Source organism: Manihot esculenta, chromosome 8, assembly GCF_001659605.2.
Source record: "Manihot esculenta cultivar AM560-2 chromosome 8, M.esculenta_v8, whole genome shotgun sequence".
NCBI lineage: Eukaryota > Viridiplantae > Streptophyta > Magnoliopsida > Malpighiales > Euphorbiaceae > Manihot > Manihot esculenta.
Window position 1 is genome coordinate 39701345 of NC_035168.2, and position 26314 is coordinate 39727658.

General features: G+C 34.0%; 4 protein-coding genes across 5 annotated transcripts; 1 reads left to right on the plus strand and 3 right to left on the minus strand.

Annotated features, from left to right (window-relative positions):
- The first annotated feature begins 820 nt into the window (after positions 1 to 820).
- LOC110620109 lies at positions 821 to 9934 on the plus strand. 2 transcript variants are annotated; one of them, XM_021763692.2, is made up of 5 exons: positions 821 to 973; positions 2046 to 2178; positions 8548 to 8641; positions 9445 to 9525; positions 9606 to 9934. In XM_021763692.2, the coding sequence occupies exons 1-5, from the start codon at positions 940 to 942 to the stop codon at positions 9741 to 9743; spliced, it is 480 nt and encodes a 159-aa protein (XP_021619384.1). In that variant the 5' UTR covers positions 821 to 939; the 3' UTR covers positions 9744 to 9934. The 2 variants fall into 2 exon arrangements, with proteins under 2 accessions (XP_021619384.1, XP_021619385.1); XM_021763693.2 differs by having other exon boundaries at positions 9609 to 9934.
- A 2780-nt stretch (positions 9935 to 12714) lies between these two features.
- LOC110620018 (zinc finger protein 3) lies at positions 12715 to 13410 on the minus strand. The gene has a single exon (XM_021763568.2). It carries the CDS (start codon positions 13408 to 13410, stop codon positions 12715 to 12717), a length of 696 nt encoding a protein of 231 aa, XP_021619260.1.
- A 954-nt stretch (positions 13411 to 14364) lies between these two features.
- LOC110621620 lies at positions 14365 to 16508 on the minus strand. Its single transcript, XM_021765885.1, has 3 exons — positions 16461 to 16508; positions 14962 to 15036; positions 14365 to 14853 (listed from the first exon to the last, which is right to left on the minus strand). The coding sequence occupies exons 1-3, from the start codon at positions 16506 to 16508 to the stop codon at positions 14365 to 14367; spliced, it is 612 nt and encodes a 203-aa protein (XP_021621577.1).
- Positions 16509 to 19974: 3466 nt separating this feature from the next.
- LOC110621135 (26S proteasome regulatory subunit 6B homolog) lies at positions 19975 to 25390 on the minus strand. Its single transcript, XM_021765233.2, has 6 exons — positions 24794 to 25390; positions 23177 to 23407; positions 21427 to 21585; positions 21140 to 21292; positions 20872 to 20955; positions 19975 to 20338 (listed from the first exon to the last, which is right to left on the minus strand). The coding sequence occupies exons 1-6, from the start codon at positions 25292 to 25294 to the stop codon at positions 20204 to 20206; spliced, it is 1263 nt and encodes a 420-aa protein (XP_021620925.1). The 5' UTR covers positions 25295 to 25390; the 3' UTR covers positions 19975 to 20203.
- Between the last annotated feature and the right edge of the window lie 924 nt (positions 25391 to 26314).

Below are 26314 nucleotides of genomic sequence, written 5' to 3' on the forward strand. Positions count from 1 at the left end.
TGAACTAGGAGGACTAGGTCTAGGAGGGCATGCACTCGCAACCTTTACAATATTCGAATTAGATAAAATGATAGGGAAAATTCTTTATTTTGGTTGCTTTAGTAAGGGATAAGTCACCCATGGTCGCAGGCGGATCGTCCAAAGCAAAACCAATAACCGTCTTGGGCTCCACCGCAGGGGCCGTCGTTATGTGTCTGGTTTGTCCTTCATGGTACCGTTGTGAGCACTGTTTGTTAGCCCTTTATTTTTAATAAGAGTAAATCCTATTTTCAACTTAAAAAAAAATAAAGATATTTTGTCTATAATCATTATAAATAAATCACTTACAAAAATTTATCCTATACTAAACTTTAATTATAAAATAAAATATCTTTCGAATATTTTATTTTGTTAATTAATTGTATATCGAGTGTTTAACATTACTGTGATTTATCACATCTAATATAACGAATTGAATATTTCAATATTAAAATATAATAAATTAGTGATAGAGAAAACAAATAAATAAAAGAGATAATCTAGAATGACAAATCAAAATGTCAAAAACTTTGTAGTTTTACTATGAATGTAAAGTCAATTTTGCATAGAATTAAATGGTAACAAAGATTTATATATACTTGATTTAATTAACATAAATTTAAAATTTCATTATCATCATTTAAAATCTAAAAATGATTGGAAGCAACCATTACAAATTTTATATGACATAAAAATCCGTTTAACAGTTCTAATATTAATGTAAATATTTAATTTAATAATGTACAACTATGCTTCAAAAAATTTCCAATGCCTTCCAACAAAAGGGTATATATGGAATTTAAGCCAACTCAGAAAATAAAGAGCTGTTTAAAATTTTTTGATAATCATTTCTTCCACGCTTCTGGCATAAATACTCCCTCTTCTCTTCTCCTCTCTCGCTCTCGATCTTTTCCTTCTATCATGGCGACCAGTTTCGTTCCAATATCAATCTCAGGTAAACAATCAACATTTTATTTAATTTTTTTTTACTGTTTGTTTGTTTGTTTGGTTGGCAATAAAACTTGGAATTCGCAAGAAAATTAAGTTAAACGTAATTCACTTACTCTACCATAGACAACACGACTGGTTGCTTTTATTGTTTGGTAGTGTCATTTTGAAATTTTATTTTTTGTTTATATATTCTGTTACAGATTAATATTTGGTTAATTCTTTTTATTTCATCATTGTATAGGATTTTTCTTTTGATTTTTGTAATTATCACTAATTTTATCCAATTTGTGTAGATTAAGGTTTTTATTGGGTGGCTTTTACAGATGTATATTTCTTAAAGTTACAAGTCTTCATAGTTGTATTAGTTTCTTTGGTATTACAGCTAGTAATTAAGTTTCCTGGCAGTAGATCCATAACGTATATATTGGACCTGTTTTCTGATTTGTTTACGCTCTTTGCCTTTCTGATATTTGATCTACAACAAATAGATTGCTTCATGTAGATCTAGATGATTTCTTTAGTTTCTTAACTGTTCATTTTGTTGTAATAAGTATGATCTGCAGAAATGGTAAAAAAGTGTTATGTCTCAAAATGACAGTAGTAGACTGGATTTTTTTTTATTATTATTTTTTCCTTCTGTTTAGTGGGTGAATGGAGTACGAACTGCGCACTTGGTGTTAAAAGGCTATAATTTACTAAAGCCTATGACTAGTATTACTTTATCCCCTGTATTTTTATTTTTTTTTTTTTTTGGGGGGGGGGGGGGGGGTTAATAACGTCAGCTTTTAACTTGTTTATAAGCAAAATTATTGAAATTTATAGCTCTAGGAACTTGAGTAGATTTTTATACGACAATTAGTACATCAGATGGCGCATGGTCATGCCAAGATTATATTTTATTAGTAAAGTCTTTTGTTACCACAAATAGGCTATAAGTACATATACATGAACTAGGAACCAAAATATCACTTCTGGTCTTTTCTTTTTCTCTAAAGAAAAATGAAGTTAAAAACTTTCCATGGACTGTGATCTTTGTAGAGTTCTCATATTATGGGAATCCTTTTGTTTGGTTCTAGGTGGATCTCAATTGAAGGCAAATGAGCTTTGGTCCTCAAAGTCCAGTTCATTTGCAAAAACACCTAAACTGACGATTCTAAGGAAGTCAGACAAGGTGGGAAACCGCAAGTTGTCAGTTCGTGCTGAATACAAGTACGTTATTCTGGTCTCATTTTCTGTATAAAGAACATCCAAATAAATTATATGGGAATGCCTACTGAAGAACATTGAAGCTGAGACACAAGACATTTTATCTTTTTGCCAGAGTGCTTTCAGTAGTTGTTAGAATATTGTCTATGTGAATATTATGATCGTGTAAATTATCAGATAGATTATATGGATTAGTTGTAGGGATCTTATTAATTGTATTTCCTAATTGATTCACTTTCAAAGCTATATAATCCATTTTGTTTGAGGGAATAATTAAGCACTTTCTTTCCAAAACTCTAGTATGCTTTTTCTATATCCATGATAGTTAATAGTCATTCGTCTGTTTATTGTTTTTTCCTATTATATTTAAATGAACACATATGATTGAGGTGGGAAAAGTTAATCGGCTCATATCTGCCTTTGTTTTTTTCACCTTTGTTCTATATTCTCCAATTTTTTCACCTTTGTTCTACATTCGTCTGTTGCCTGTTGCTGATGGGACATGTGCTTGTATTGTGGGTGTGATAGCAGCAGCCCATCTAGTGATCTAGGAAGCATGAACCATGGGCCGAAACCCTTGAGAGTTTACTACACGAAATGTTAAAGGAAAGGATAGCATGATTCCCAAATGAAGATTCCGGACTTGCCAAGCTGAAAATGGACAAAATAGGTGGTTATCAGGTTTGAGTGATTCTCCAATAGTATATGAAGAGAGAAAGAATCTTTATTATTTTATAAATAATTAGTGGTAGAGGAGGAGGGTAAGTTGTGACTTTCTCTTTTAGACAGCCATTGCTGAGCTAGCTTGAGCTAGAGTATTTTTGTTTTCTTGTGCTGTGGAGGCTTTTTCAGAAGGGAACTTGCCATTGAAATCCAAATTCAGTTTATCTTCTCATCTCATTATTGATAATTGCTCTTAATTCTATCAATTTGATCCGACCTGCCAGATCCGAAAACTCCATGACCAAAACTCGAAGGGAGAGAGGAGTAGAATCATGTATTGAACAAGTGGAGAAGAGCGTGGAAAATCTGGAAGAAGTTATTGCTTCTATGAAGCTTGAATAAGAGCAAAGGATGACTGCTCTTAAAATGGAGCAGGAACAGAGGTTCACCAGGTTGGAGTCGTTACTTACATCCTTAGTCAAAGGGAAGGCACATATGGATGAGGCTAAAGCTTCCACCCAATCACCGACAGAAGGCACCCACTCTAATATTTTACCTATTCAACAACCAGTAATAGTAGAAGGTAATTCCTTGGCCATCAAAAAGGTGGAAATGCACAACTTTGATGGAGTAGACCTTATAGGCTGGTTAGCTAGGGCAGATGAGTATTTTGTATTAAACAACACTAGGGAAGACATGAAGGTGCAGTTAGTCCTGGTGTGTATGGAAGGACCAGCTCTCCATTGGTTGAGGTGGATTAAGCAACATAATTCTAATATTTTTTGGGCTCAGCTAACCCAGGAGCTGTTGCGACGCTATGGTGGGGACATGAGGAGTAATCTCTATGAGCGGCTTGCAACTCTTCGGCAAAATTTCTTTGTGGATGAATATGTTGATGCTTTTGTAGCATTAGCATCTCAAGTGGAAGGGTTAAATGACCAGCAATGTTTACGTTATTTTTTGAGCAAATTACGGGATGAAATCAAGGTGAGGATTCGCTCTCATGAAGTAGTTGATTTTCAACACACTATGGCTGTCGCAAGAGAGATTGAACTGGAAATTCAATTTCTGCAGTTATCAAAACCTCAGGGTCGAAGCTCCGGAGATGGCGGGCCTCGTTTGGCTTTTGGTTTCGGGCTAAGAGTTGAACCCATCACTACTTATAGACCTACCAGCCCTTTAAACACATCATCCCCAACAAATAAAACCCATTATCCTGCACTTCTAGCTCCTAAATATTCTTCTTTAATCCCAAAAGCCCCACCTTCGCCTTCCTCTTCAAATACCAAAATTCCACAAAACTATCACCGTAATCAACCTGCTAGACAGTATACCCATCAGGAGTTTTTGGATCTGAGAGCTAAGTGAGTGTGTTACAAATGCAAGTAGCCCTTCTCGCCTACACATGAGTGCCTGAATAATTCTCTCCGGGCTATAATTGTCGGCAAAGATGAAGAGCCCCAAGAAGAAACGGAAGCCGATGCGGCGATTTTGGAGCCAGATGATCAGCCGATAATGATTTCAGACAATGCCCATTTTTCAAAGATGGAGCTATTGTTATATTCTGTGGGCGGAATATCTTCTCCAAAGACTATGAAGCTGCAGGGGAAAATAGGGAATTATACCATTACTATCATGATAGACAGAGGTGCCAGTCACAATTTTGTGTCAGGTAAATTGGTTTCTAAATTAGGGTTGCCTATGGAAGATACCCTATTTGGGTGATGGCATCGGGTTCAGTTTTTAGGACTTTGTTGAAGTATCAAAATTGATGTGGGTGATTTGGAAATTAAGGCCGATTGTTTTTTATTTTCTCTAGGTGTGGATTTAATTTTGGGTATTGCTTGGCTCGAGACTCTCAAAGAAGTTAGGATTAGTTGGTTAACTATGAAGATGATTTTCTCTCACTCAGGACGGCCGATAACTATTGAAGGCAACCCAACTTTCACATGAGCTCCAGTTTCGATCTCCCGTCTGCACAAATTGAAGGATGTGGATGCTACTTTGCTTTTATGGGAAATTTTTCAACCCATAGAAAGCTCTTTTGAAGGTACTGAGATAAGTTGTTAATAAAGAACAACAGTTTCAAGTATAACAATTGTTCAGCTCTTTTGATAAAGTGTTTGGAAAAGTTACTAGTTTACCTCCAAATAGACCTACTGATCCCGTCATTCCATTGGTGTCGGGTGTAACAATAGTAAATGTTCGTTCGTATTGCTACAGTCACTTTCAGAAGGACGAAATTGAAAAATTGGTTGGGGAGATGTTAACTGCAGGAATTATCAGATCCAGTACCAGTCCCTTCTCGAGTCTAGTTCTCTTGGTTAAGAAAAAAGATGGAAATTGGAGATTTTGTGTGGATTACTAGACATTAAATAAGGTGACAATTCCTCACAAGTATCCTATTCCAATCATAAGCGAATTGCTGGATGAATTACAGCGGTCAAGATATTTCTCCAAGCTAGACCTAGTATCTTGACCTAAAATCTTGAGTACCATCAAATTCAGGTCAAGGAATCTGAAATTCCAAAGACAGCCTTACTCATTCGGTACATTACGAGTTTGTGGTTATGCTATTTGGGCTCTCCAATGCTTCAGCAACCTTCCAAGCCACTATGAACAATCTATTTAGGCCTTATTTACGAAAATTGTATTGGTCTTCTTTGACGATATTCTGATATACAACAGAACTTGGGAATTCTGATATACAACAGAACTTGGGAAAAACATTTGCAGCAGTTAAAAATAGTTTTGCAATTACTATGCAATCAGCAGTTTACAGTCAAGTCGGTCAAATAAGAGTGGAATATTTAGGCCATGTAATATCTTATCAGGGTGTAGCTATGGATCCTGCAAAGGTGTTTAGTGTGTTGAACTGGCCAATTCCAAAAACTCTAAAGGGTGTTCCTGGATTTCTCGGGTTGACATTCATCAAAGGGTATGCAAGTATTGCACGGTCGTTGAATCACTTGTTAAAAAAGGAACACAAATGGAGACTTAGGTTGACACAAACAACACAGGAGGTATTTCAAACTCTTAAACAAGTTCTGGTGACCGCTCCTGTTCTTGCCACACCTGACTTTAATAAAACATTTGTGGTTGAATGTGATGCGTCGAGAATAGGGCTGGGAGTTGTGTTGATGCAGGAAAGAAGACCAATTACCTATTTTAGTAAATGTTTCTCACAAAAATTTATTTAAATCTACTTATGAGCGTGAAATGAGGGCTTTTGTCCTTGCAATTAGACATTGGAGACCTTATCTATTGGGGCAGAAATTCTTGGTGCATACTTATCAAGAGTAGTTTGAGACACTTGCTGGAGCAACAGATTAACACACTTGCGCAACAATGTTGGGGAGCAAAACTATTGGGTTATGATTTTAAAATCCTGTACAAGCTTGGGTCCTTTAATTCTGCAACTGATGCCTTATCAAGAATTGAAGAGCTGGAGGAAACCCGACGTCGACTACGAGAGAAGGTGGACTAGCTCGATGTGGAGCTAAACTTGTGCAAGACCACAGTGGCAAGCGGTGGGGGTGCAAGCACAAGCCCTCACTTGCTCAAACTGGCTGGATTGGAATATAATTGAAAAGGAGATAGCAAACGATTCTTTTCTAAAAGATATAATTTAGAAGCTGAAAAAAGAGGGAAACTCTAGTGGAGCATATACATTGGTGCAAGACAAACTGTTTTATAGAGGAATGATTGTTCTGCCTGCAAATTCTCCTAGCATTCCCAAACTCTTGGCCGAATTTCATTCAACACCAACGGGGGGCACTTGGGTGCATTCTGAACTTATAAGGGACTGGCATCCAATCTCTTTTGGCAATGATGAAGATGGTGCAGAAATTTGTATCTGAATGCCTTGGAGGCCAAATGTATAAATATGAACACTTTCCCTTGCCGGTTTATTACGACCTCTTCTAATACCAATGAGAGTTTGGGAAGACATAGCAATAGACTTCATCACTGGGTTGCCTACTTCACATGGGGCTGATGCAATTTTGGTGGTAGTTGACAGGTATTTAAAATATGCACATTTTATTGCATTGAACATCCTTATTCGGCGAAAACAGTAGCTAAGAAATTTATGAAATAAATTGTCCGACTGCATGGTATGCCATGAACAATTGTGAGTGATTGTGGCCCTGTTTTCATGAGCCATTTTTGGACTGAGCTTTTTTGTCTTCAAGGCACCCAATTAAGGATGAGCATCGCTTATCACCCTAAAACGGATGGACATACAGAAGTTTTGAATCATGGGTTGAAAACTTATTTGAGGTGTTTTTCATTTGAGCAACCGAAGCAGTGGCATAAGTGGCTATGCTGGGCAGAATTCTGGTACAATACAAGCTATCACACAGCTACTGGGATGACTCCATTGAAGCAATTTATGGGAGAGCACCACCAACGCTATACCAGTTCTTACCAGGGGAGACAAAAGGCTGAAGTAGTAGTGCAAGAGCCAAGCACTAGAGATGAGTTATTAAGGCAACTATCTTATAATCACAAACATGCTATGGTCAGAGTTGCAAATAAAAATTGCAGGGGATTGGAATTCTAAGAAGGTGATTTGATATTTTTGAAAATCAGACCTCATCGACAAACATCTATAAAAGGGGTAATTCACACTAAATTGGGAGCTTGTTGCTTTGGACCATTTAAAATTATCCAAAAAGTGGGAAAGGTGGCATATCGTTTGCAATTGCCTGAAGAAGCAAGAATACACTCTGTTTTTCATGTATTACAATTGAAGAAAGTGGTCGGCTCTTACCCCCCAAAAAACTACCCAAAGACTTGTCGGTTGATGAGCTTCCAGTTGAACCAAAGGCAATTTTGCAAAAGAATTAAGATGTGAGGGAGGGATGCAAAATGGATCAGTTGTTGGTTAAATGGAAAAATAAGCCCATTGAAGAAGCCATCTGGATGAACTACTATGATTTTTGTAAATCAATTTCCAGCCTTCAGCCTTGATGACAAGGCTGTCCTTCAGAAGGGAAGCATTGATAGCAGCAGCCCATCTAGTGATCTAGAAAGCATGAACCATGGGCCGAAACCCTTGAGGGTTTACTACAGAAAAAATGTTAAAGGAAAGTGTAGCATGATTCCCAAATGAAGGTTCCAGACTTGCCAAGCTGGAAATGGACAAAATAGGTGGTTATCAAGTTTGAGTGATTCTCGGATAGTACCTGGAGAGAGAGAGAGAATCTTTATTGTTGTATAAATAATTAGTAGTGGTAGAGGAGGGTAAGTTGTGATTTTCTCTTTTAGACAGCCATTGCTGGGCTAGTTTGAGCTAGAGTATTTCTCTTTTCTTGTGCTGTGGAGCCTTTTTCAGAAGGGAAACTGCCATTGAAATCCAAATTCAGTTTATCTTCCCATCTCATTATTGATAATTGCTCTTAACTCTATTAGGGTGCCATGTTTTATGCCACTATTATTCTCATTCTTCGAGTTTATGATTTAATGCATCATTTTTTATGTGGATTAAAAAGTTCTTTTTATAAGGGTTTCCTCTCCTTAATTGATTCTGAAAGGCTGGAATGGATTCTTTTTTCTATTTTATTTACTGTATTCTTACAGTTTTCTAGTTAATCTAGCTTAGTATTTTTATGGTCCATCTGACTTCCATTATTTTAATACTCTCTGTGTGTACCCTGCTTACCCTAGTTTAGGTATTTGTCTTATCATTTCTTCTGATACGTGCAGAGATGGTAGTAAGGGTGGTGGCAGCGATTTTGTTGCTGGTTTTCTTATAGGGGGTGCCATATTTGGAACTTTAGCTTATATTTTTGCTCCTCAGGTAATTAGATGTATTTATTTTACTTTTTGTACTTTTTGGCATTAAAAATTCTCCATCTAAGGATCCAAAAAAGATGGTAATTAAAGTGTCTGCTAAGGCAAGCATTTCCTTCATTTAAATGCAATACAAGGCTGGAAAGTTGCATAATATCTCTGGCGCTTGGTATGTTGTTGAGCCTTGCACGACTGAATCTTGCAGATGGATGTCCATGCTTCTTAAAATTTGTGTTGTGCATCCATAAAATGTAGTAGTTAATGAATTGGATAATTGCTTTTTTTTTCCCCTTCCTTAATAACAGGAAGTATGTAGCTTACGAAGGTTATTACAATGTAATATGCCTATACACTTCTTTCTCCATTATGCTTACTACATTGAAAAATATTGATGTTGAAGTGCTGTTTAATGTCACTTTGTTGCTCAGTTCTCTGTTGTCCACTCAATGATGTGGGCATTCACCCTTGGCTTTGTGTTGGCCAATCAAATGGTGATGATGGTGGAACATGATTAAACAGTTAATTAGCAGTACTATTATTATGCTATTATTTCCTTATATATCTCTGCATTTATAGCTGTATTTTCACTTGATTGCCAGAAGTCTACAAGTCTCATCTTAATGAGTAATAATTGATGAAGCTTTTTCAGTGCATAAAAGAAGCAAATTCCTTTTCCATTATCTACTAAATGTGCTGGATGGAGTCAATGCGGATTTTGTTGTTGCTCCCTACTTTTGAAATATAGTTCTCTTGAAGCTGGTTTATAGTGCAAGTGCTGGTTTTATTTTTGTTTGTTTCCTACTGCTGCAGATAAGAAGATCCCTGCTAAATGAAGATGAATATGGGTTTCGGCGTGCCAGGCGACCAATATATTACGATGAAGGTTTAGAGGTAATATCATTTTCTATTGCTAATAGGAATTTTGGTAGGACTGATTTAATTTTTTGACATTCTTCACTTTCCTGAAACAGAAGACCAGGCAGACCTTGAATGCAAAAATCAGCCAACTAAATTCTGCTATTGACAATGTATCTTCACGTTTGAGAGGTGGCAGTAAGTTACCTACTGTGCCGATCGAAACTGATCCTGAGGTAGAAGCTACCATGTGAGATGTGTTTATGTTTATATTAGTCTCTGAGACCACATTACTGTTTGAAGAACAGATGTATTTGTACTGCCACTTTGCTGGGTTTAGCTTTTTTATTGTTTACGTCATAATACAAGTGTTATAGTTAGCATTATTGCAGCATACAACACTGGCCTTTTAAGGATTTATAATGGAATTAGTAGCATCGAATTCTCTTCTCGCTCTCTCTCTCTCTCTCTCTCTTAATTGTATATGGAAACGGTTTACAACTCTTAAGAGAAAAACAAATTCTTTATAAACAATTTGAAAAATCTCTTTTAAACACTTTTGTTACTATTGAGCTTATAATACTTAAAAGAAAGATGATTATACCTTTATAAAAGTGAATTTTTAATATGTTTTACAAGAATAGATGAAAGGAAGTGTTAACAATGATAGAAATTTTAGGGACTAAATACCAATTTATTTGAAATTTAATTAAGAAAAATTGCTGGAATATGTGGTAGTGTTAAAGTGCTTAATAAAATCACAACTTGTGAATGTTTCAGTAAGTTTTTAAAATACAGTAAATAACTCGTTAAAAATGTCCTTAAAAGATTTTTTTTTCTTTTTTTCTTTTTTTGCATATCACTTTATTTTTTAAATTTAGCCAACTATATAATAATGAGATAGGATTTAAACATACCTATACATAAATATAAGCAACGGATAGAATATTTCTCAGGTATTATTTGGTGCAATATGATCAATTTTTTAAAAAATATTTAAAAAATAAGTTTGTTTTTAACTTTTAAAAGATAATAATATTTTTGATATAATTTAAAATGTAATAAATTAAAAAATAAATGAGTTCTCAATTAATGACGATACTAGGTTTTAATTAAGAACTTTTATTTGAATTTACTTAAGTTTATATATAAGTAATAAATTATAGGGTAATTTACGATTTAGTCCCTGGGTATTGCCATTATTAATAAGTCAGTCCCTGTATTTTTAGAAACCTATTAAAACGTCCTTATGTTTTATTTCCGTCAACGAAATAGTCCTTCCGTCCTATTTTCTGTTAAAATTAGATAAAGGAGGAGAGAGAAAATTTTTAAAATCCAATTTTACCCTCAAATAAAACCATTTATTTAGTCCTTGTATATTGTAATTATTAACAAGTTAGTCCTTATATTTTCGAAAATCTATTAAAATATTTTTATCTTTTTTCATATTTATTAAAACGTCCTTATTATTTTTTTCCATCAATGAAATAGTCCCTATCTTTTCTCACATCTATTAAAACATCCTTATCGTTTATTTAAGTCAACGAAATAGTCACTCCTCATCGTTTCTTTCTGTCAACGAAATCGTCTCTCCCTATATTTTTAGAAATATATTAAAACGTCCTTATTGTTTCTTTTTGTCAACGAAATAATCCCTATCTTTTCTCAGATCTATTAAAACATCCTTATTGTTTCTTTTTATCAACAAAATAGTCCCTATCTTTTCTTTCCTCTTCCTCCTCCTCCTCCTCCTCCTCCTCCTCCTCCTCCTCCTCCTCCTCCTCCTCCGAAAAAGAAGAAGAAGAAGAAGAAGAAGAAGAAGAATAAGAAGAAGAAGAAGAAGAGAAAGAAGAAAAAGAAGAAGAAGGAGAAGAAGAAGAAGAAGGAGAGAAAGAAGAAAAAGAAGGAGAAGAATGAGAAGAAGGAGAAGAATGAGAAGAAGAAGAAGAAGATAAAGAAGAAAAAGAAGAAAAAGAAGCAAAAGAAGAAAAAGGAGAAGAAGCAGAAGAAGAAGAAGCAAAATGAAGAAGAATTGATGAAGAAGAAAAGGAAGGAGGAGGAGGAGAAAAATAATTGGGGGTAATTTAGTCTTTTACTATATTTTTAACGGCAAAAATAGACAGAAGGACTATTTTGTTAACGGAGAGAAAACATAAGGACGTTTTAATAGATTTCTGAAAATACAGGGACTGACTTGTTAATAATGGCAATACCCAGGGACTAAATCGTAAATTACCCTAAATTATATGAAAACATTTTATTAATAATTTATATTTTAAATTTTTATAAAAATAATTATATTTTATTTATTTAAAATATAATCCTTAAAATTTATAAATATTATTGCAAAAATATTTTCATATTTAATTTAGTATATATTAATTTATGTAAACATAATCAATTTATAAAATTTGATTTAAAATCCGTCAATAATTATTACTAAATCTAAAGTTTATTATAATCTCAATTATATTACTCAAACTCATCCTAATGATACTCGAACTTGATTTATTACCATCATCATGAATGAATCTAGTGTTCCTTTCGTCAAACAAAAGGAACCTCAAAATCTAAAGAAGCAACACACTGGCTATCCAAAAGCAGTCACTAGCCATCACATGCAAGCCTCCCGAAGGTCTGTTCTTCACGGCCGCGTTGCAGATCTTCCATAGACCCTTTCATTAATAAAGCATCAAATATGCAACCAAAACCCAAAAATCTATCTACAACTCTCAGCGATGAGAGAGAAGGAAAAAAAAAAAAACTCATATTGAGAGGGAGAGGTAGACTCTCCTCTGCAAGGGATGAGAGGGAGACTCTCCTCTGCAAAGAAGGAACAGAAAAGAGCCACACACTGGCTAGAACAGGGGTTGTACCCTAGGATGAAGAGGGGAAGAGTCGAGAAGAAGAGAGAAAAAAGAATAACGAATGCATGCATACGATAAGCCATGTTATGCAACTGTAACATAATCCGGCTGTTTCGATATTACAACAAAAATTTAGGGAATCAGCTAATACCAAACATATTACATAATAAAACTAAGTTTCAAACTAGATGAGATTTTATTTTATGCTTTTTGGAGAACAAAAAAAAAAAAAAAAAACCAATACAAATCAGGAGCAGAAGCTTGTATTGCATCTGTCGAGCACAATTGAAAGGACACAGATTATTCAAAAGGTTTCATGCCCTGCAAGATCACAGTTAGGTTTCCCACAAGCAGTAATTCATGAAAGATCATGATCAAGATGACCACCACCACCACCAACATTCAGATTAGCAAGTGAAGAACTCTCAACTCTGCTACCTAATGGAGGCCTACGATTCATTCCCATGAGCTCCAGAGGTGGAAATGCACCATTAGCAGCCCAACGGTTGTCCTGCATGGATGCCTGCGGGTTCATGGCAGGAGGCCTGGACCAACCTTCGTAGGCAAATCCAGGTCCCCCATGGTGGAGGGAGAATCTATAAGGTGGTTTAGGGAACATGCTAATGCCATGATTAGGGAATTCAGATCCTCCTGTGCCTGCAAATGGATACAAGGAAGCACCCATGAATCTGTAAGGAACTAAATCTAGTCCTTTCTCTCTTTTCTGCAATGATCTTTCGCGTTTGTGAGCATTTTGATGCCCACCAAGTGCTTGAGAATTGGTGAACTTCTTGTTGCAGTATTTACAATGGAAGAATCTTTTCCCTTCTGTCTTCTTGTTTCGATCTCCTGATTCCAAACCCTTTCCACTACCATGATCAAGAAAACCCAACAAATTAAGCTCTAGCTTGGGTTCATCAACATCAACTTCATTGCTGGAAAGCCTAAGATCAAGCGAGAGGTCTGTTTCTTCAGGTATGCTCATGGGTTCTTCTTGGACCTTCCTTTTCATTTTTCTGTTATCAACATCCCATTGTGAGCTCTCCTCTGACATTCTAGTTGTGGATGAGTTTTTTTTTTTCTTAAACTTGTTTGGTATGAAAGAAAATTGAGGAGATGATTAGATTTATAGAGAGAAAGATCAATGAATGCTGTATTTTCCAAAAATGGAAGAAAATCTCCACTCTGATGAGGTTTCTAAGAAGAACACTACTCAACAACCCTTCTGAAAACGTGTCAACTCACAACTCAGCTTGCCTTGTACTAAAATGAGATTATGGAAAATCTGATATCTACTTTCCAAATATAAATTATGTCAATAAATTAGTGTATTTATATGGAAAATACTGTGTTCTAATCAGTGAATCTGCTCAATATTTGAAGTGTAGGATGTCCAACTCAGGATGATCTCTTGATTTCCAGAATCTCTATTACAAAATTGGTTGTCTATAGGATTACTTAATAGAAGGGTAACCAATAATAAGCTTACAAGTGAGTAAATAAAACACTTATAATCTAAAATAATTTATTAAAGATAAGGATAAAAAGTAATTTTCTTTAGTTAAATAGTTTTTCCATTTAGGGTAATGGTTAGCTAATTAAAATTATTTAACTACATACACTTATTATTATTATTATTATTATTATTATTATTATTATTATTATTATTATTATTATTATTATTAAAAATGAAAATAGATTACTCTAGAACAATAGAAAGGGGAGAGATATCAATCCAATCTCAAGTCTGACTTGGAATGAGCACCCATGACTAATAAGTGGATAATTGCATTCGCTCAGTTTTATAGCTAAAATAATATTTAACTTTAAAAATCTCATCAATAAAAAATTTATAATAAAAAACAATCAAATTAAAAAAAATGAATCTGTGAAACTAGGAGAATTAATAGCTTGAATAATGGAGCGCACATCAGATTCTATAAAAACACGTTGCCATCCCTAATCTTTGATCCAACTTAAGACTTCACAAATGCAAACTCCTTTGACGTCAAGTCTGTGCTACAATAAAATGACTAGCAACATTTCGAACCACAGCACCAAAACCAATAAAACTCATATTAGCACCTATAGAGGCATCAACATTAACCTTCATTCGACCTTTAGGTAGTCGCTGCCAAGGACGGCAAGGATATGCAAAAACAGAAGACAAAGTTAGAAAAAAAATTGCATACCAGTTCTGAAGAAAATGAATAGCCATATGAAACACTTGATCTGGAGATTTACCAGTGTGATCCCAGACAATAGAATTGCAGTTCGTCCAAAAAGCCCAACAAACCATAAGAATTAACATGCTCATATCAGGTGAAACTCGAATAAAAATCTCACAAAACCAATCCATCAAAATAGGCAAACCAGAAATTTGCCAATCCAAAGCAGTTAACATCCAAACTTTCCGAGCAAAAGGACATTGAACTAAAACATGCATAATTATTTTAGTCCCTCGATTACATACAGGACAAATAGAAGATACCTGCACCTGATGGCGTTGCAAAACAGAAACACAAGAAAACACGTTAGAAAGAGCACGCTAAGCAAAATTTAGAACCTTAAAAGAAACAGGACACTACCAAAGCTTAGATCACACCCTTGAAATCAAAGGCATAGGAGAGCTGTGAGACTGAAGCAGCTTGTACGCACTCTTAACTGAGTATAAGCCATTCTGCTCAAATTTCCAACTAAAACAATCAGGACCAGAGGCTAAACCCAAAGGGATAGAAAGAATACTATGCTTATTTCTATTATTGAAAAGAGATGAGATGAGAGGAAAGTTCCAAGCTTGGCTTTCAATTACATTTGAAACTAACAGATAAGCCCCATTAATAAGCAGAGAAGAAGTAACAAAAGAATTAACAGGATCATAAAGCCAAAGGAAATGCCAAATTGATATGTTCTTGCCTGAACTCACGTGTTATTATTATTGAAAAAAACTGTTTTTAAAATAAAATATAGGAAGAGCTCAATTTTAGTCACATTTATCACTTGCTTTTTTTTTACTCCATTTGCCAATGATTTTGAAAATGATATTTAATTTTTTTTTATTTACTGAAAACACTAGTATTTAGTGGTAGAGTTAATGAATTAAGAAGATTTTGTGAAGTGTAATTAATCACTACATAAACTACTAAAACAATTAATAGCTACCGTTAATATTGTCGAACATGGCGTTAATACAAATTCAGAGTGTGAAAACTCAAATTTGAGTTTATTAAATAAAATACAATTTTAATCATAAATTAAATCATACATAATAATCTCTTATTGATTCACTATATCAAATAAATTATTGTAACATATAACTAATATGAATGTTTTCTCATAAGTGAAATTCTAGATTACAAAAAAAAAAGTTTACAAGAATATAACATGAGCAAATTTGATAGAAACCCATCAAATATTGCTAATAAAATTTATTTAATACTTTGAAATTTGGCAATACCCAATATATGTCCTTTTAATTTTAATAACTTTTTTTTTATAGTGATTGTATATTTATTCAGTAATTAAAAAGATAATGTAATCCAAATTGAAAATAAAAATTTTATAAGATAAAGAAAAATTATAAAAATAAAGCTATTAGAAAATGCAGGTATATTTTTTTAAAGAGTTTACTATATATATATATAAACATTTAAATCAATTTAGATAATTATCATCTGTCAACTACGTAAAATTAAAAGAAAGAAAAGAATTGGAGAAAAATAATAGTGTGTTGTTGAGCTATGCGTTTGCGAGTTGGAAATTAGTTAAAAAATGTTTATTAGAGAGTATTTAATCTAAGCTCAACTTTATATAAAATAAATTTGATAAAAATATATTTAGTGATTGCATGAAGTAAGATATGAATATTTAATTAAACAATGATTAAATTCAAGATTTTTTTTTTTAATTCTCAAATATTGATATGAGCTTAAGTTGTTTATATTCTTATCCCCAATATAAATGGCCTTCAAGACTGATATATATACGTAATGATGTTCGAGATTCAATAAGGGTCAAGTTCAGACTATACTTTAGTAAGTTTGATTTATTTCTTTTTTTATTTTTTATTTATTTATTTTCTCTTCCATCGTCTTGCATTTATACCTTCCTATCATAGTCACGCTGATCGTACATATGAATATACTGCATCATTTTTTACTGTCAGACGACCATTTAATTCCATTTAGTGCCACTTGGATATGATCCCGGACATCATGAGATTTATTATTTCATGGGACTAACGGATATCCAAGGACAGGTCCTCCACATGCACGTTTACAATTAGCCCAGCTCATCGGGATAAATACTGAACTTGTACAAGGAGTAGACCCGTGCATTGGACCCTAATAGAACTAAAATCCAATCTTTCTAACGCGGGTTTAGCTAAGGATTAGGCGTCCAAGACTCGGCCATCATCAAGTGTTCCTTTACTCACCCATTAATTATTCCATGATTTATGAGGGGTCTACTTAGAGATACCAATTATTACCACACGACTCTAGAAGAATTTTGTCAAAACGTCTCTTCTTTGCTTTTACCCATTTCAAACTTACGCTCTTGATTTCACTCGTTGCTCAAACTCTTGTACTGCTTCTGCTATTTGCTTTTTCTCTTCTCTGTAATCGTTGATTTTCCAATCCGAGGGACGTCTTACTTCTCTAATAACTTCTACTAGAATTTCTGATATAGTGAGTTTAGTATTCTCTGTTACTCTTTCCTCCTCTCACTGTTTTTTTCGCGACTATTCTTACACCACCATCTTTAAAATTAGGACTCCTTTACCCAATAAACGAATGTTTTTCCCTTACTCTTGCTGGAAAATCTTATTCGCTAATGTGGTTACTCATTCATGAACTCTGCAGACCTCCTCATATATTTCTTGGATTATTCCAGATGCCTATTCTGGCCCTACACACCATAACCATGAGTTGGACTTTCCTCTCCCATATAGAGTCTCTATTATCGCCTAGTAATTTGTAGCTTTAGCCGGGATTTTTCAAGCTTGTGCTTTGTCTTCTGGCAGTTTTTCGGCCTCAAAGTACTCGAGATATGGGGTCATCCAGCTTCATTCTTCATCGACTTGCATTATAGAGGCTAGCTTTTCAAAAGTAGGGACTTTGATTTGCTGCACATACACTTCGTCCAGGAGTTGCTTTAGCTCTTCTATAGACAATTTGCTGAGTAAGTCTGCTTCTGCGTTTTCCTCTCGATGTATTCTTTTATATTCAACTACAATTCTTGCTCACCGAGCTCGGTTTCCAAGACTCGTACTTTAGCTAAATACTCTTGCATGACCGAGTCCTTTACCTGGTATACCCCTGTTATTTGGTTCACTACTAAATATGAATTGTTGTTTATTCTGAAGTCAATTGTCCCCACTTCCTAGGCTAGAGAATGAGAATTGTAGACCTTCCTGAGTTGAGCTTAGGTTGTTTGGAGTGTTTCCGCTATGATTTCACCGTGATCGGTTATGTGGATCTCAATGAGTGAAATGAGGATGAGAACTCTGGTGACAATAAGACCTCCTCCATCTCCACAGACGGCGCCAATTGATGTCCGAGCTCCAGTAAGGGGTCAGTCTCATAGTATATTTTGGTAAACTTGATTTGTATCTCTCCCTTGTTTCCTTTTATTTTTTTTTTCTCTTTTGTCCTCTAGTGACATGTAACCGCCATTCTGCACTCGTACCTTTTTGTCATAGTTACGTTGATCATATGTATGTATGTACGGTATCTTTTTCTACCGTCAGGCGGCCATTTAATTCAATCTGATACTATTTAAACACAATCCCAAACATCACGAGATTTGTTGTCCAACGTGACTAATAGATATCCAAAGCCAGATCCCCACATACAGGTCCATGCCCAACCTGGCTCATCAGGACAAATCCTGAGTTTGTACAAAGAATAAACTCATGCCTTGGACCCTAATAGAACTAGGATCCAATCTTTTTAGCCCACGCTTAGCCAAAGACCTCAGCGTCCAGGGCTTGGCTATCATCACATACAATGTTTGATTCAATCCAAACAATAACCAATAAACGGTGAAATATATATATGTATCATTTGAAGGTGGATATATACTTCGTATCATTATCCTCATATTGAAGAGGAATACAATAATTGTAAATAACATTAATATGTATTGAGAAATATAATGATCGGCTAAGCACAAATGCATAGTTTCGTTAAATATTACATATTATGTCTTTTAGCAAGTTCTTATGTACCTTTATTCTTAAATCAAGTTTTACTATTTCATAATATTTCAATATGTTTTTTTCTATTTTTTGAAAAATAAATAATTTCTTATTTTGTTTTCATGTTTTCTTTTTCAATCTTCTTTTTCAATCTTTATTTTTTCTTTCTTCATGTTAGTTAAAAAAAATTTTTTTATTTACCTCAGAGTGACGAATGAATTTTATGTACGCGATTTTTTATATCTATTTTTTAGTTGTTGATTTTTTTAATCAAATAAGCTGATATAAATAATTAGGGATGGTAACGGATCGGGTATTTTTGGGTATCCGATCGAACCCTAATAGAATGGATTTGGATAGTTATAATCGAGTTTGGGATGAGTTCGGATTTTAAAAATAATATCCGTTGCGAGTTTAGATCGGATTCGGATTTTATGTACCGGGTACTCACTATCCGAATCCGTTTATATAAATAATTAATTTAATATAAAAAATACATTTTACAATAATATTTATAAAATTTTTTTATATATTTTTATTTAAAATTTTAAATTTAAATATTCTTTCAAAATATTAAATTTTTTAAATGAAAATTATTAATAAAAAATATTTTTTATATAAATTATTAATTAAAATATATAAGATTAAACAAATTCGGATTTTATTCGGATAATATTTATCGAGTTTGGGACGGATTCAGATAGTTTAAATTAATTTTTAATCGGGTTCAGAACGGATTCGAATATTACTAATATAAATCAGATTCGTATAGTTTAATTTTCGCGGATACTCTATTCATGTACATCCTTATAAATAATATTACAAAAGCAATATTAATAAATTTTTTATCAGTAGTTTTTAAATGAACATGTGTTTTAGTTAATAAAATATATTATTATTATTATTGTTTATAAAAAATAATAAAATATTATATATAAAGAAATTAAGCAACAATAATAAAATATTATATATGTAGAAATAAAAATAATCTAATTTTATATGATAGAGAAAATATTAAATTCATCGGTTAAAAAAGCATAACCTTATGATAAAATTTTCTCTAATAATAGTTGTAAATTATTTATATAAATAAATTTTCATCATTCAAATTATTTGAAATCAAATCCAAATCAATAAATTTAACTTAAGCTACGTCTCATTAGTATCTATGATGAACAAAAGTTCAATCTTTACTCTTTTCACTTTCAATGTTGGAAAAATTAACAATTATTTTATACGCAATGAAAAATTCATTATCAAAGTTTGTTAAATTATTTCAGATTTAATTAACCTAAATGCCATTTAAACAATTCATACATTTTCTGTGAGAATTACTCCGTTATGATTTGTATTTTTCATTCCTCATATACAGAAGAGGGAGAAGAGAGAATTTGTGTTGATAGAGGCGCATAAAACATGTAAAGGGGAAAACAGAATGAGTTGAAGTTAGATAATGTGGCATATGAGGAATCCATAGAAAACACCCACATAGGAAAAGGAGGAACTGTTCATGACACTATATCTGTTCCTATGAGCTATCAAGCAAGTTGCAAGGACTCAAAAACGGGTGAATCTCCAGCAACTGCCTATCCCATATAGAATCACATTCAAGAGCAAATTCAAATTTTTTCAGCAAGTGCTTCACTCTTCATTTGTAGAATTCAAAGTCGGTATCGGGCTTCTTCACATTGGTTCTGTAACCTTTCTCAAAGTCCTTGGGGAGTATGACATACCTGTTCTTCCGAACCGCATGCATGCCTGCTTCCTGGCAAATTGCTGCAATCTGCAAAATGTCATGCCATTAGAATTTTTATACTAGTTATTTCAAACGTTGGATCAAATCACACCTTATTTATCTCATTGACAAGCAGCCTAACTTTTGAAAAATTCCTCGGCCATGAGCAACCTAAACCCGTTTGCAAATGGCCCAAATAACGGCATCACCACGCCAACTATATACTTGCTTCGCTTACTTTGTTCGACAATCGAATTTGGGTTAAAAGTGAAGGTATAATTCTATGTTTCACTTTCTTACAAGAAAGTTAAGAACGCAGTATCTATATAATGTTAACTTCAAGAAAATCAAAAGTAGCCCAGGTTTTAGTTTCTGATATACTTCTATGATTTTTCCACAGTAATTCATTAAACTTCAGTATGTTTTTTCCGCTGCAAGTCATTGAACTTGAATCTGAAAGGAGCTGGGTCAAAGAAACCCAATAAAAGAAAATACAGCAACAAAAACCTGTAGAATGAAGATTAAAAAAAGGTGCTACTGTATGAAAAGCAAAACGAATAACATAACGAGTAACAACAAACCTCTGCGGCACTGATTTTGTCTGGCCGAGAAACATAATCCTCCAAGTCTACCTCATCACTGAGATTCATTTTAGAGGTGCAAACCTGTGCCAGGGGAAAAACAAAACCCTTTATGTCCATTTAATGTGCAATGAGAACCAACAAATTATACAATAATTAGATAATAGAAACGTCTTTCAAACCCTCTGAAGAGATCTAAATATAACAGAGTTTAGAAGCTCCAAGCAACTTAACACATAATTGCAACATTGAATAACAAATAAATTACCTGGAAAACAAGCCTCTTTTGCCGTCTATCAGGCAATGGAAATTCAATTTTTCGGTCAAGTCTTCCAGGACGAAGTAGTGCAGGGTCCAAAGTGTCTGCACGATTTGTTGCCATTATTACCTTAACATTCACTGTCTGGTCGAACCCATCCATCTGTAGTAAAATGATCATATGTGAAGGAGCTGATTATGGATCATACACAAACTAAATCTACTTGCAATACCATGATTTCACATAAAGACTCTGAGGATAATGTTCTATACCATAGAAGCTCAATAAACTCATACCTGATTCAGAAGTTCCATCAAGATTCGTTGAACTTCTCTGTCAGCCCCAGTTTGAGCATCAAACCTAGCAGTAGCTATAGCATCAACCTCATCAATGAAAATAATTGCTGGGGCATTCTCCTTAGCAAGGCGAAAAACATCACGAACCATACGGGGCCCCTGAAGTAAAGAAAGCAGAGATTATTATAGAGCAATACAAATCTAAACAAAATAAACAAAGTCATCTGCCAAGCAGAGTAACGAACCAATAATACTATGTCATTGTTATCCAAATCCACAGCATAAGTACATTAAATGCCATCGAAAAGCACACAATTCTTCCTCCAATAAAAGCAGTTGCCTTGGGATTATCGGGGCTATGTGTTACTCCACTAGCGATTTATCTCGATTAACAGTGTTTTAGTATATTATAGTTAAAGCTTAACCAGTTGATCTTTACTACCAAACATGCTGAATAATTAGTTCATGACTACCTTTGGTTAAAAATATTCCACTTCATTCTTCTCCCAATATCTTGATCAGCACTATCTCTAACAGATTTCTAATCTTTAATTCACCTTAAAATAAAGAAAAAAATAACAGATATATATCTCCTTCATTACCTTATACAGACTGTTAAAAGTAATCATTTCATGTAACTTATTTCTTCGAGATTTTGACTTGGGATTGGTTCATTTGATGCAAGTTGTCATCTATAGAATTTTTCCTATTGTTACCTTCTTGAATCACTTTCTTCATTGTTGAAGTTGGAGTTATAAATAGAGGAGAAAAGAGGAGTTCTTTATTGCAATTGGGTACTCTCTCTCTCTGTCTATATATATGTATATATAGTTACCCAATTAAGATGTATTTCTTGGTTAGTAATTTTATTTTATATATATATAGATGTTAAGATATGGAGTCTAATAATATATTATGGATTGTTAACTATGCCCCACTGTTGTGGATCCAACTCCGCACTGGATTGGCTGAGTTGGCCGGGGGGTGTGGGGGTTCGTAGCCAGAGCCCCCAAGCCAAATTTTTTTGAGAACTATTTTATCTTTTTGTATTTTCCCTGGACATATAAATATATAATATTCTCTTAGTATATTCTATTCCAAAACTCATAGAGAAATAAAAAAACCCTAACCGTTGTGGACGTAGCCAAATTGGTGAACCACGTTAAATCTGTGTGTTAATTTATTTTCGTACTTATTTTTAGATTGTGTGATTGTTCGATTCTCAACAAGAGAGAGAGAGAGGGAGACAGAGAGAGTTCCCAATTGCAAAATTACTTCCTAAGAAATACATCTTAATTGGGTAATTATAAATGGTAAACTAATACGGAATACATTTAAAATTGCTAAAAACATGTCATTTTTAACCTTTGTACCAAACACAGTTAACAATTATTAGGTTAACAAGAATCCCTCATCTCCCAAAAATAGTTAATGATGGTCATACATTTCATCCAAACATGGTTAATAGATTTAATGACTATACGTGCCAACAACTTTTCAACCCTATAAAAGTTGCAACATTAAGTCCTAAAATACACAATTAAATGAGATGAGAATGCTTAGCTATCTCATAACTTTACCATCACATAAAAGCGGGAGAGTGGGATAGAGAGGGAGAGAGGGGGAAAAGACCTCAGCGCATGAGGCCTCCCTCACCACAGGCTGTGCAAAAGATCAGGTATGCCCAGCTTCTCTTAAAACACTTCAAAATAAAATAAAATAAAACAAGAAGTGAACCTTTAAAACATACCTCTCCCAAATACTTTTGAACAAACTCGGAGCCAACAACTCTAATAAAAGCCGCAGTTGTATGATTAGCAACAGCCTTAGCAAGCATGGTTTTCCCAGTACCAGGAGGGCCATAAAGCAAGACACCACGAGGGGGATCTATTCCAATTTGTTTGTACAGTTCATGGTGAGTCAGTGGCAACTCCACTGCTTCACGAATTTCCTGCTTTTGAATGTCGCATCCTCCAATGTCCTTCCAAAATGAAAAGAATAGAATAGAAGAAACAAGAGTCATTGAAGAATGTATTATAATACAAACCTTACAGCAACTACTTATCGATTGAGTAGGATAATTTTTGAAACAACAATCTTCTTGCAATATTCACAAAAAAAAAACAAATAATTATTTCAGAAATTGCTGATAATAGAAGTGTACAAAATGACCCCAGCACAGTCAAGAATGAAAGGGATTGATCCTATAAAAAACATTGGAAAAGAAATAGAGAATTAATGAAAATGTAAAATCAAGATATGCTTGAAATACCAATAGCAATTTCACATGGGTGGAATTTCACAAAAATTATATATTCTTGGGGTGGGTGAGGTTTACATCACCTTACCAATATTTGGATTACAAAGCAAGAAAGCAAAGGTTTAACCCAACAAGGGTCACTGGCTGTAAAAGGGGTTACCAATCAACTTTCCCAATTACTTTCTAACTCATTGAACAATGTATTAGGAGGTAGCCTCCTTATGTTATTACCATTCTAAGCAGAGGAATGCAACCAAAACAAGGTCTATTAGGCAATGCCATTTAGAAATTAGTGCAAAATTACTTGGATGATCATAAACTACCAATTTGTTACTGGCAAAATGAGCCTCTCTTTTTACCTGGTTTTCCGGTGATTCATTAGTCAATAACTTTATTTCAGATTATTGAAGACATTCTATAATAATTTTTGTTTATTCTTATTTAATACAACTATATCCATGTGATGACCAATTGCTGTTTCTTATTCTTTTTTAAACAACAATCTTGCAATATTCCACCAGGGCAATAAATATGCCATATAATTTGGGATTAACTAGGACCCAACAAACTCCAAAAATCCAAGTTTCTCTACTCCCAATAAATTCCTGAGACTTTTTTCCATCAGCAGCCACTAACAGCACAGAAAAGCAACACACACCAATACAAAATTTGCTAGTAAGCAAGCATCACCATTCTCCAGTAGCTGATAATCCCAAAAGCTCAAAATCACGAAGAATTAATTTCTAACAGGCCAGCCAGAAAATTTTCTATCCAATTACTAATCCCAGACAACAAAAATATTTTAACAAACAAAGAAAAAAAGATAACAACATAAAGAGCTGACTGTCTTGGCCTACAACTAAGAAAACACGTTCCTTCAACAAACCCCTCTAGCAACATATTTTAATCTATTGCAACATAATACAGAAAACATAAAAGATTTCCAAAACCCAAGACCAGACAAGTCACTGTTCCAAAAGCTAACGCCTAACTGTACTGTAAAATTTCTAATTGCACAATCACCGAACCAGGAAGTTTAGCAACAGCAAAACCCTAATTCACTGCTAGAAAATAATAATTAAGAAAAATCTATGAAAATTGGCTTACATTGTATGTGACATCAGGTTTCTCGGACTGGCTGAGCAGAGAAATACTGGAATCAGCCTCAGGAGGCAACACATCCACAAGGGCATTGGAATGCCGGTGAAGAGCGACTGAAGCAGAGGGCTTCAGAAGCTCCCTATTAATGGTGCTAAGAATTCTCACATAGTAATTAGAGCCAGTGGTGGAGCCCACGATACCATTGTTCTGGTCGACCATTTCCATGAACTGACCGATGACGAGCGGAACCGATTGGATCCGCTTGACCTCTTCCTGGGCACGAAGGAGCTCACGTTTCAAATTCTTCTGCTCGTCTTTAACATACTCTTCTTGAATATCAATAAACTCGAGCTGACGCTGAAGGGATTTAAGTCGGCTGTAGAGGTCGTCTTCATCGCCATTGGAAAGGTCCGCAAAGGCTTTCTGGAGGTCGGATCCCACTGCTGGGATCGACGGAGGAAGCTCTGGTGCAGATTTGGGGTCGAGGACCATTGCCGATGACGCCATTACCTGAAACTCAGAAGAAGTAATCCGACGGTTTAATATAGTTATGCTCCGCCGAGAACACCAGAGAGAATACGTTTTGGGTGCTAAGCAAGAAACCGACGATTTTTAAAGCGGTGTCCTTTCGGCTAAGCCACCCAGACTTTGATGGGACGAAAACACCCCTAGTATTAGTAAATTGGCTAAAGATCCAAATTAGCCCCTGAATTTTTCACTAATAGTTAATTGAACCCTTAAATAAAATTTGATATCAATTAGACCCTCTTAAGTTTTTTAATAGACTTAATCACGCTCAAAGGCCCACGAGCAAATATTCTCTTTTGTTTATATGACAAGTGATTGAGGTTGTAAATGAATTAAACTGTATATGAGTTATTTGTGATTGGCTTTGATAAAAATTCGATTAAATTCAACTCAATTTTTAAATGAGTTAAATTTAAATTTAATTTTTAGGTTTATTTAATAAATTATTAAATTTAAATTTTATAGTATTCGACTCGTTAAAACTCGTGAGCTCGACTCATTTTAAAGTTCATGACCATGCTCGCGAATATATTCATGAAAAATCTCGTTAAATAAGTTGAGATTATTATCATAAGAGAAATAAATTCAAATCATACATATATTTTTATTAGTCAAATTTAAATTTTTTTAAATTTAACTCTATATAATTTAATTACACTTTGAAAATTTATATATATTTGAATTGTTAAAATTTAAAAATTTATATTTATAAGTTTATAATCTAATTTATAAATATACTTATGTAACTAAAATTACTTAATTTTAAATTTATTAATTTTAGAGTAAAACTCATTATACATATAAACAAATTAAATTATTTGTGACTATTCGAAATTAATCTCGATAAAAATTAGACTCATCTAAATTTATTTACAGAGTCAAGTTTAAATTTTTTAATATTCGCTTCGAATTTGAAACGACTAAAACTCAAGTTCAACTGGCTGTAAAAATTTTAATAAATCAAATTTAAACTCTTTAAATTTTACTAGGGAGAGCTAA

Bases quoted from the DNA above. Each gene is read 5' to 3' on its own strand.
- LOC110620109 (XM_021763692.2), top strand. From the start codon at position 940: ATGGCGACCAGTTTCGTTCCAATATCAATCTCAG. The intron at 974-2,045 runs GTAAACAATCAA...GTTTGGTTCTAG, and splicing joins CGTTCCAATATCAATCTCAG to GTGGATCTCAATTGAAGGCA. The intron at 8,642-9,444 runs GTAATTAGATGT...CTACTGCTGCAG, and splicing joins CTTATATTTTTGCTCCTCAG to ATAAGAAGATCCCTGCTAAA.
- LOC110620018 (XM_021763568.2), bottom strand. From the start codon at position 13,410: ATGTCAGAGGAGAGCTCACAATGGGATGTTGATAACAGAAAAATGAAA.
- LOC110621620 (XM_021765885.1), bottom strand. From the start codon at position 16,508: ATGATGCAGTATATTCATATGTACGATCAGCGTGACTATGATAGGAAG. The intron at 15,037-16,460 runs GTATAAATGCAA...AAATTTGAGCAG, and splicing joins AGCGTGACTATGATAGGAAG to AATGGCTTATACTCAGTTAA. The intron at 14,854-14,961 runs GTGTGATCTAAG...CAACGCCATCAG, and splicing joins CTATGCCTTTGATTTCAAGG to GTGCAGGTATCTTCTATTTG.
- LOC110621135 (XM_021765233.2), bottom strand. From the start codon at position 25,294: ATGGCGTCATCGGCAATGGTCCTCGACCCCAAATCTGCACCAGAGCTT. The intron at 23,408-24,793 runs GTAAGCCAATTT...TCATTTTGGAAG, and splicing joins AACCTGATGTCACATACAAT to GACATTGGAGGATGCGACAT. The intron at 21,586-23,176 runs GTATGTTTTAAA...TCTTTACTTCAG, and splicing joins TTCAAAAGTATTTGGGAGAG to GGGCCCCGTATGGTTCGTGA.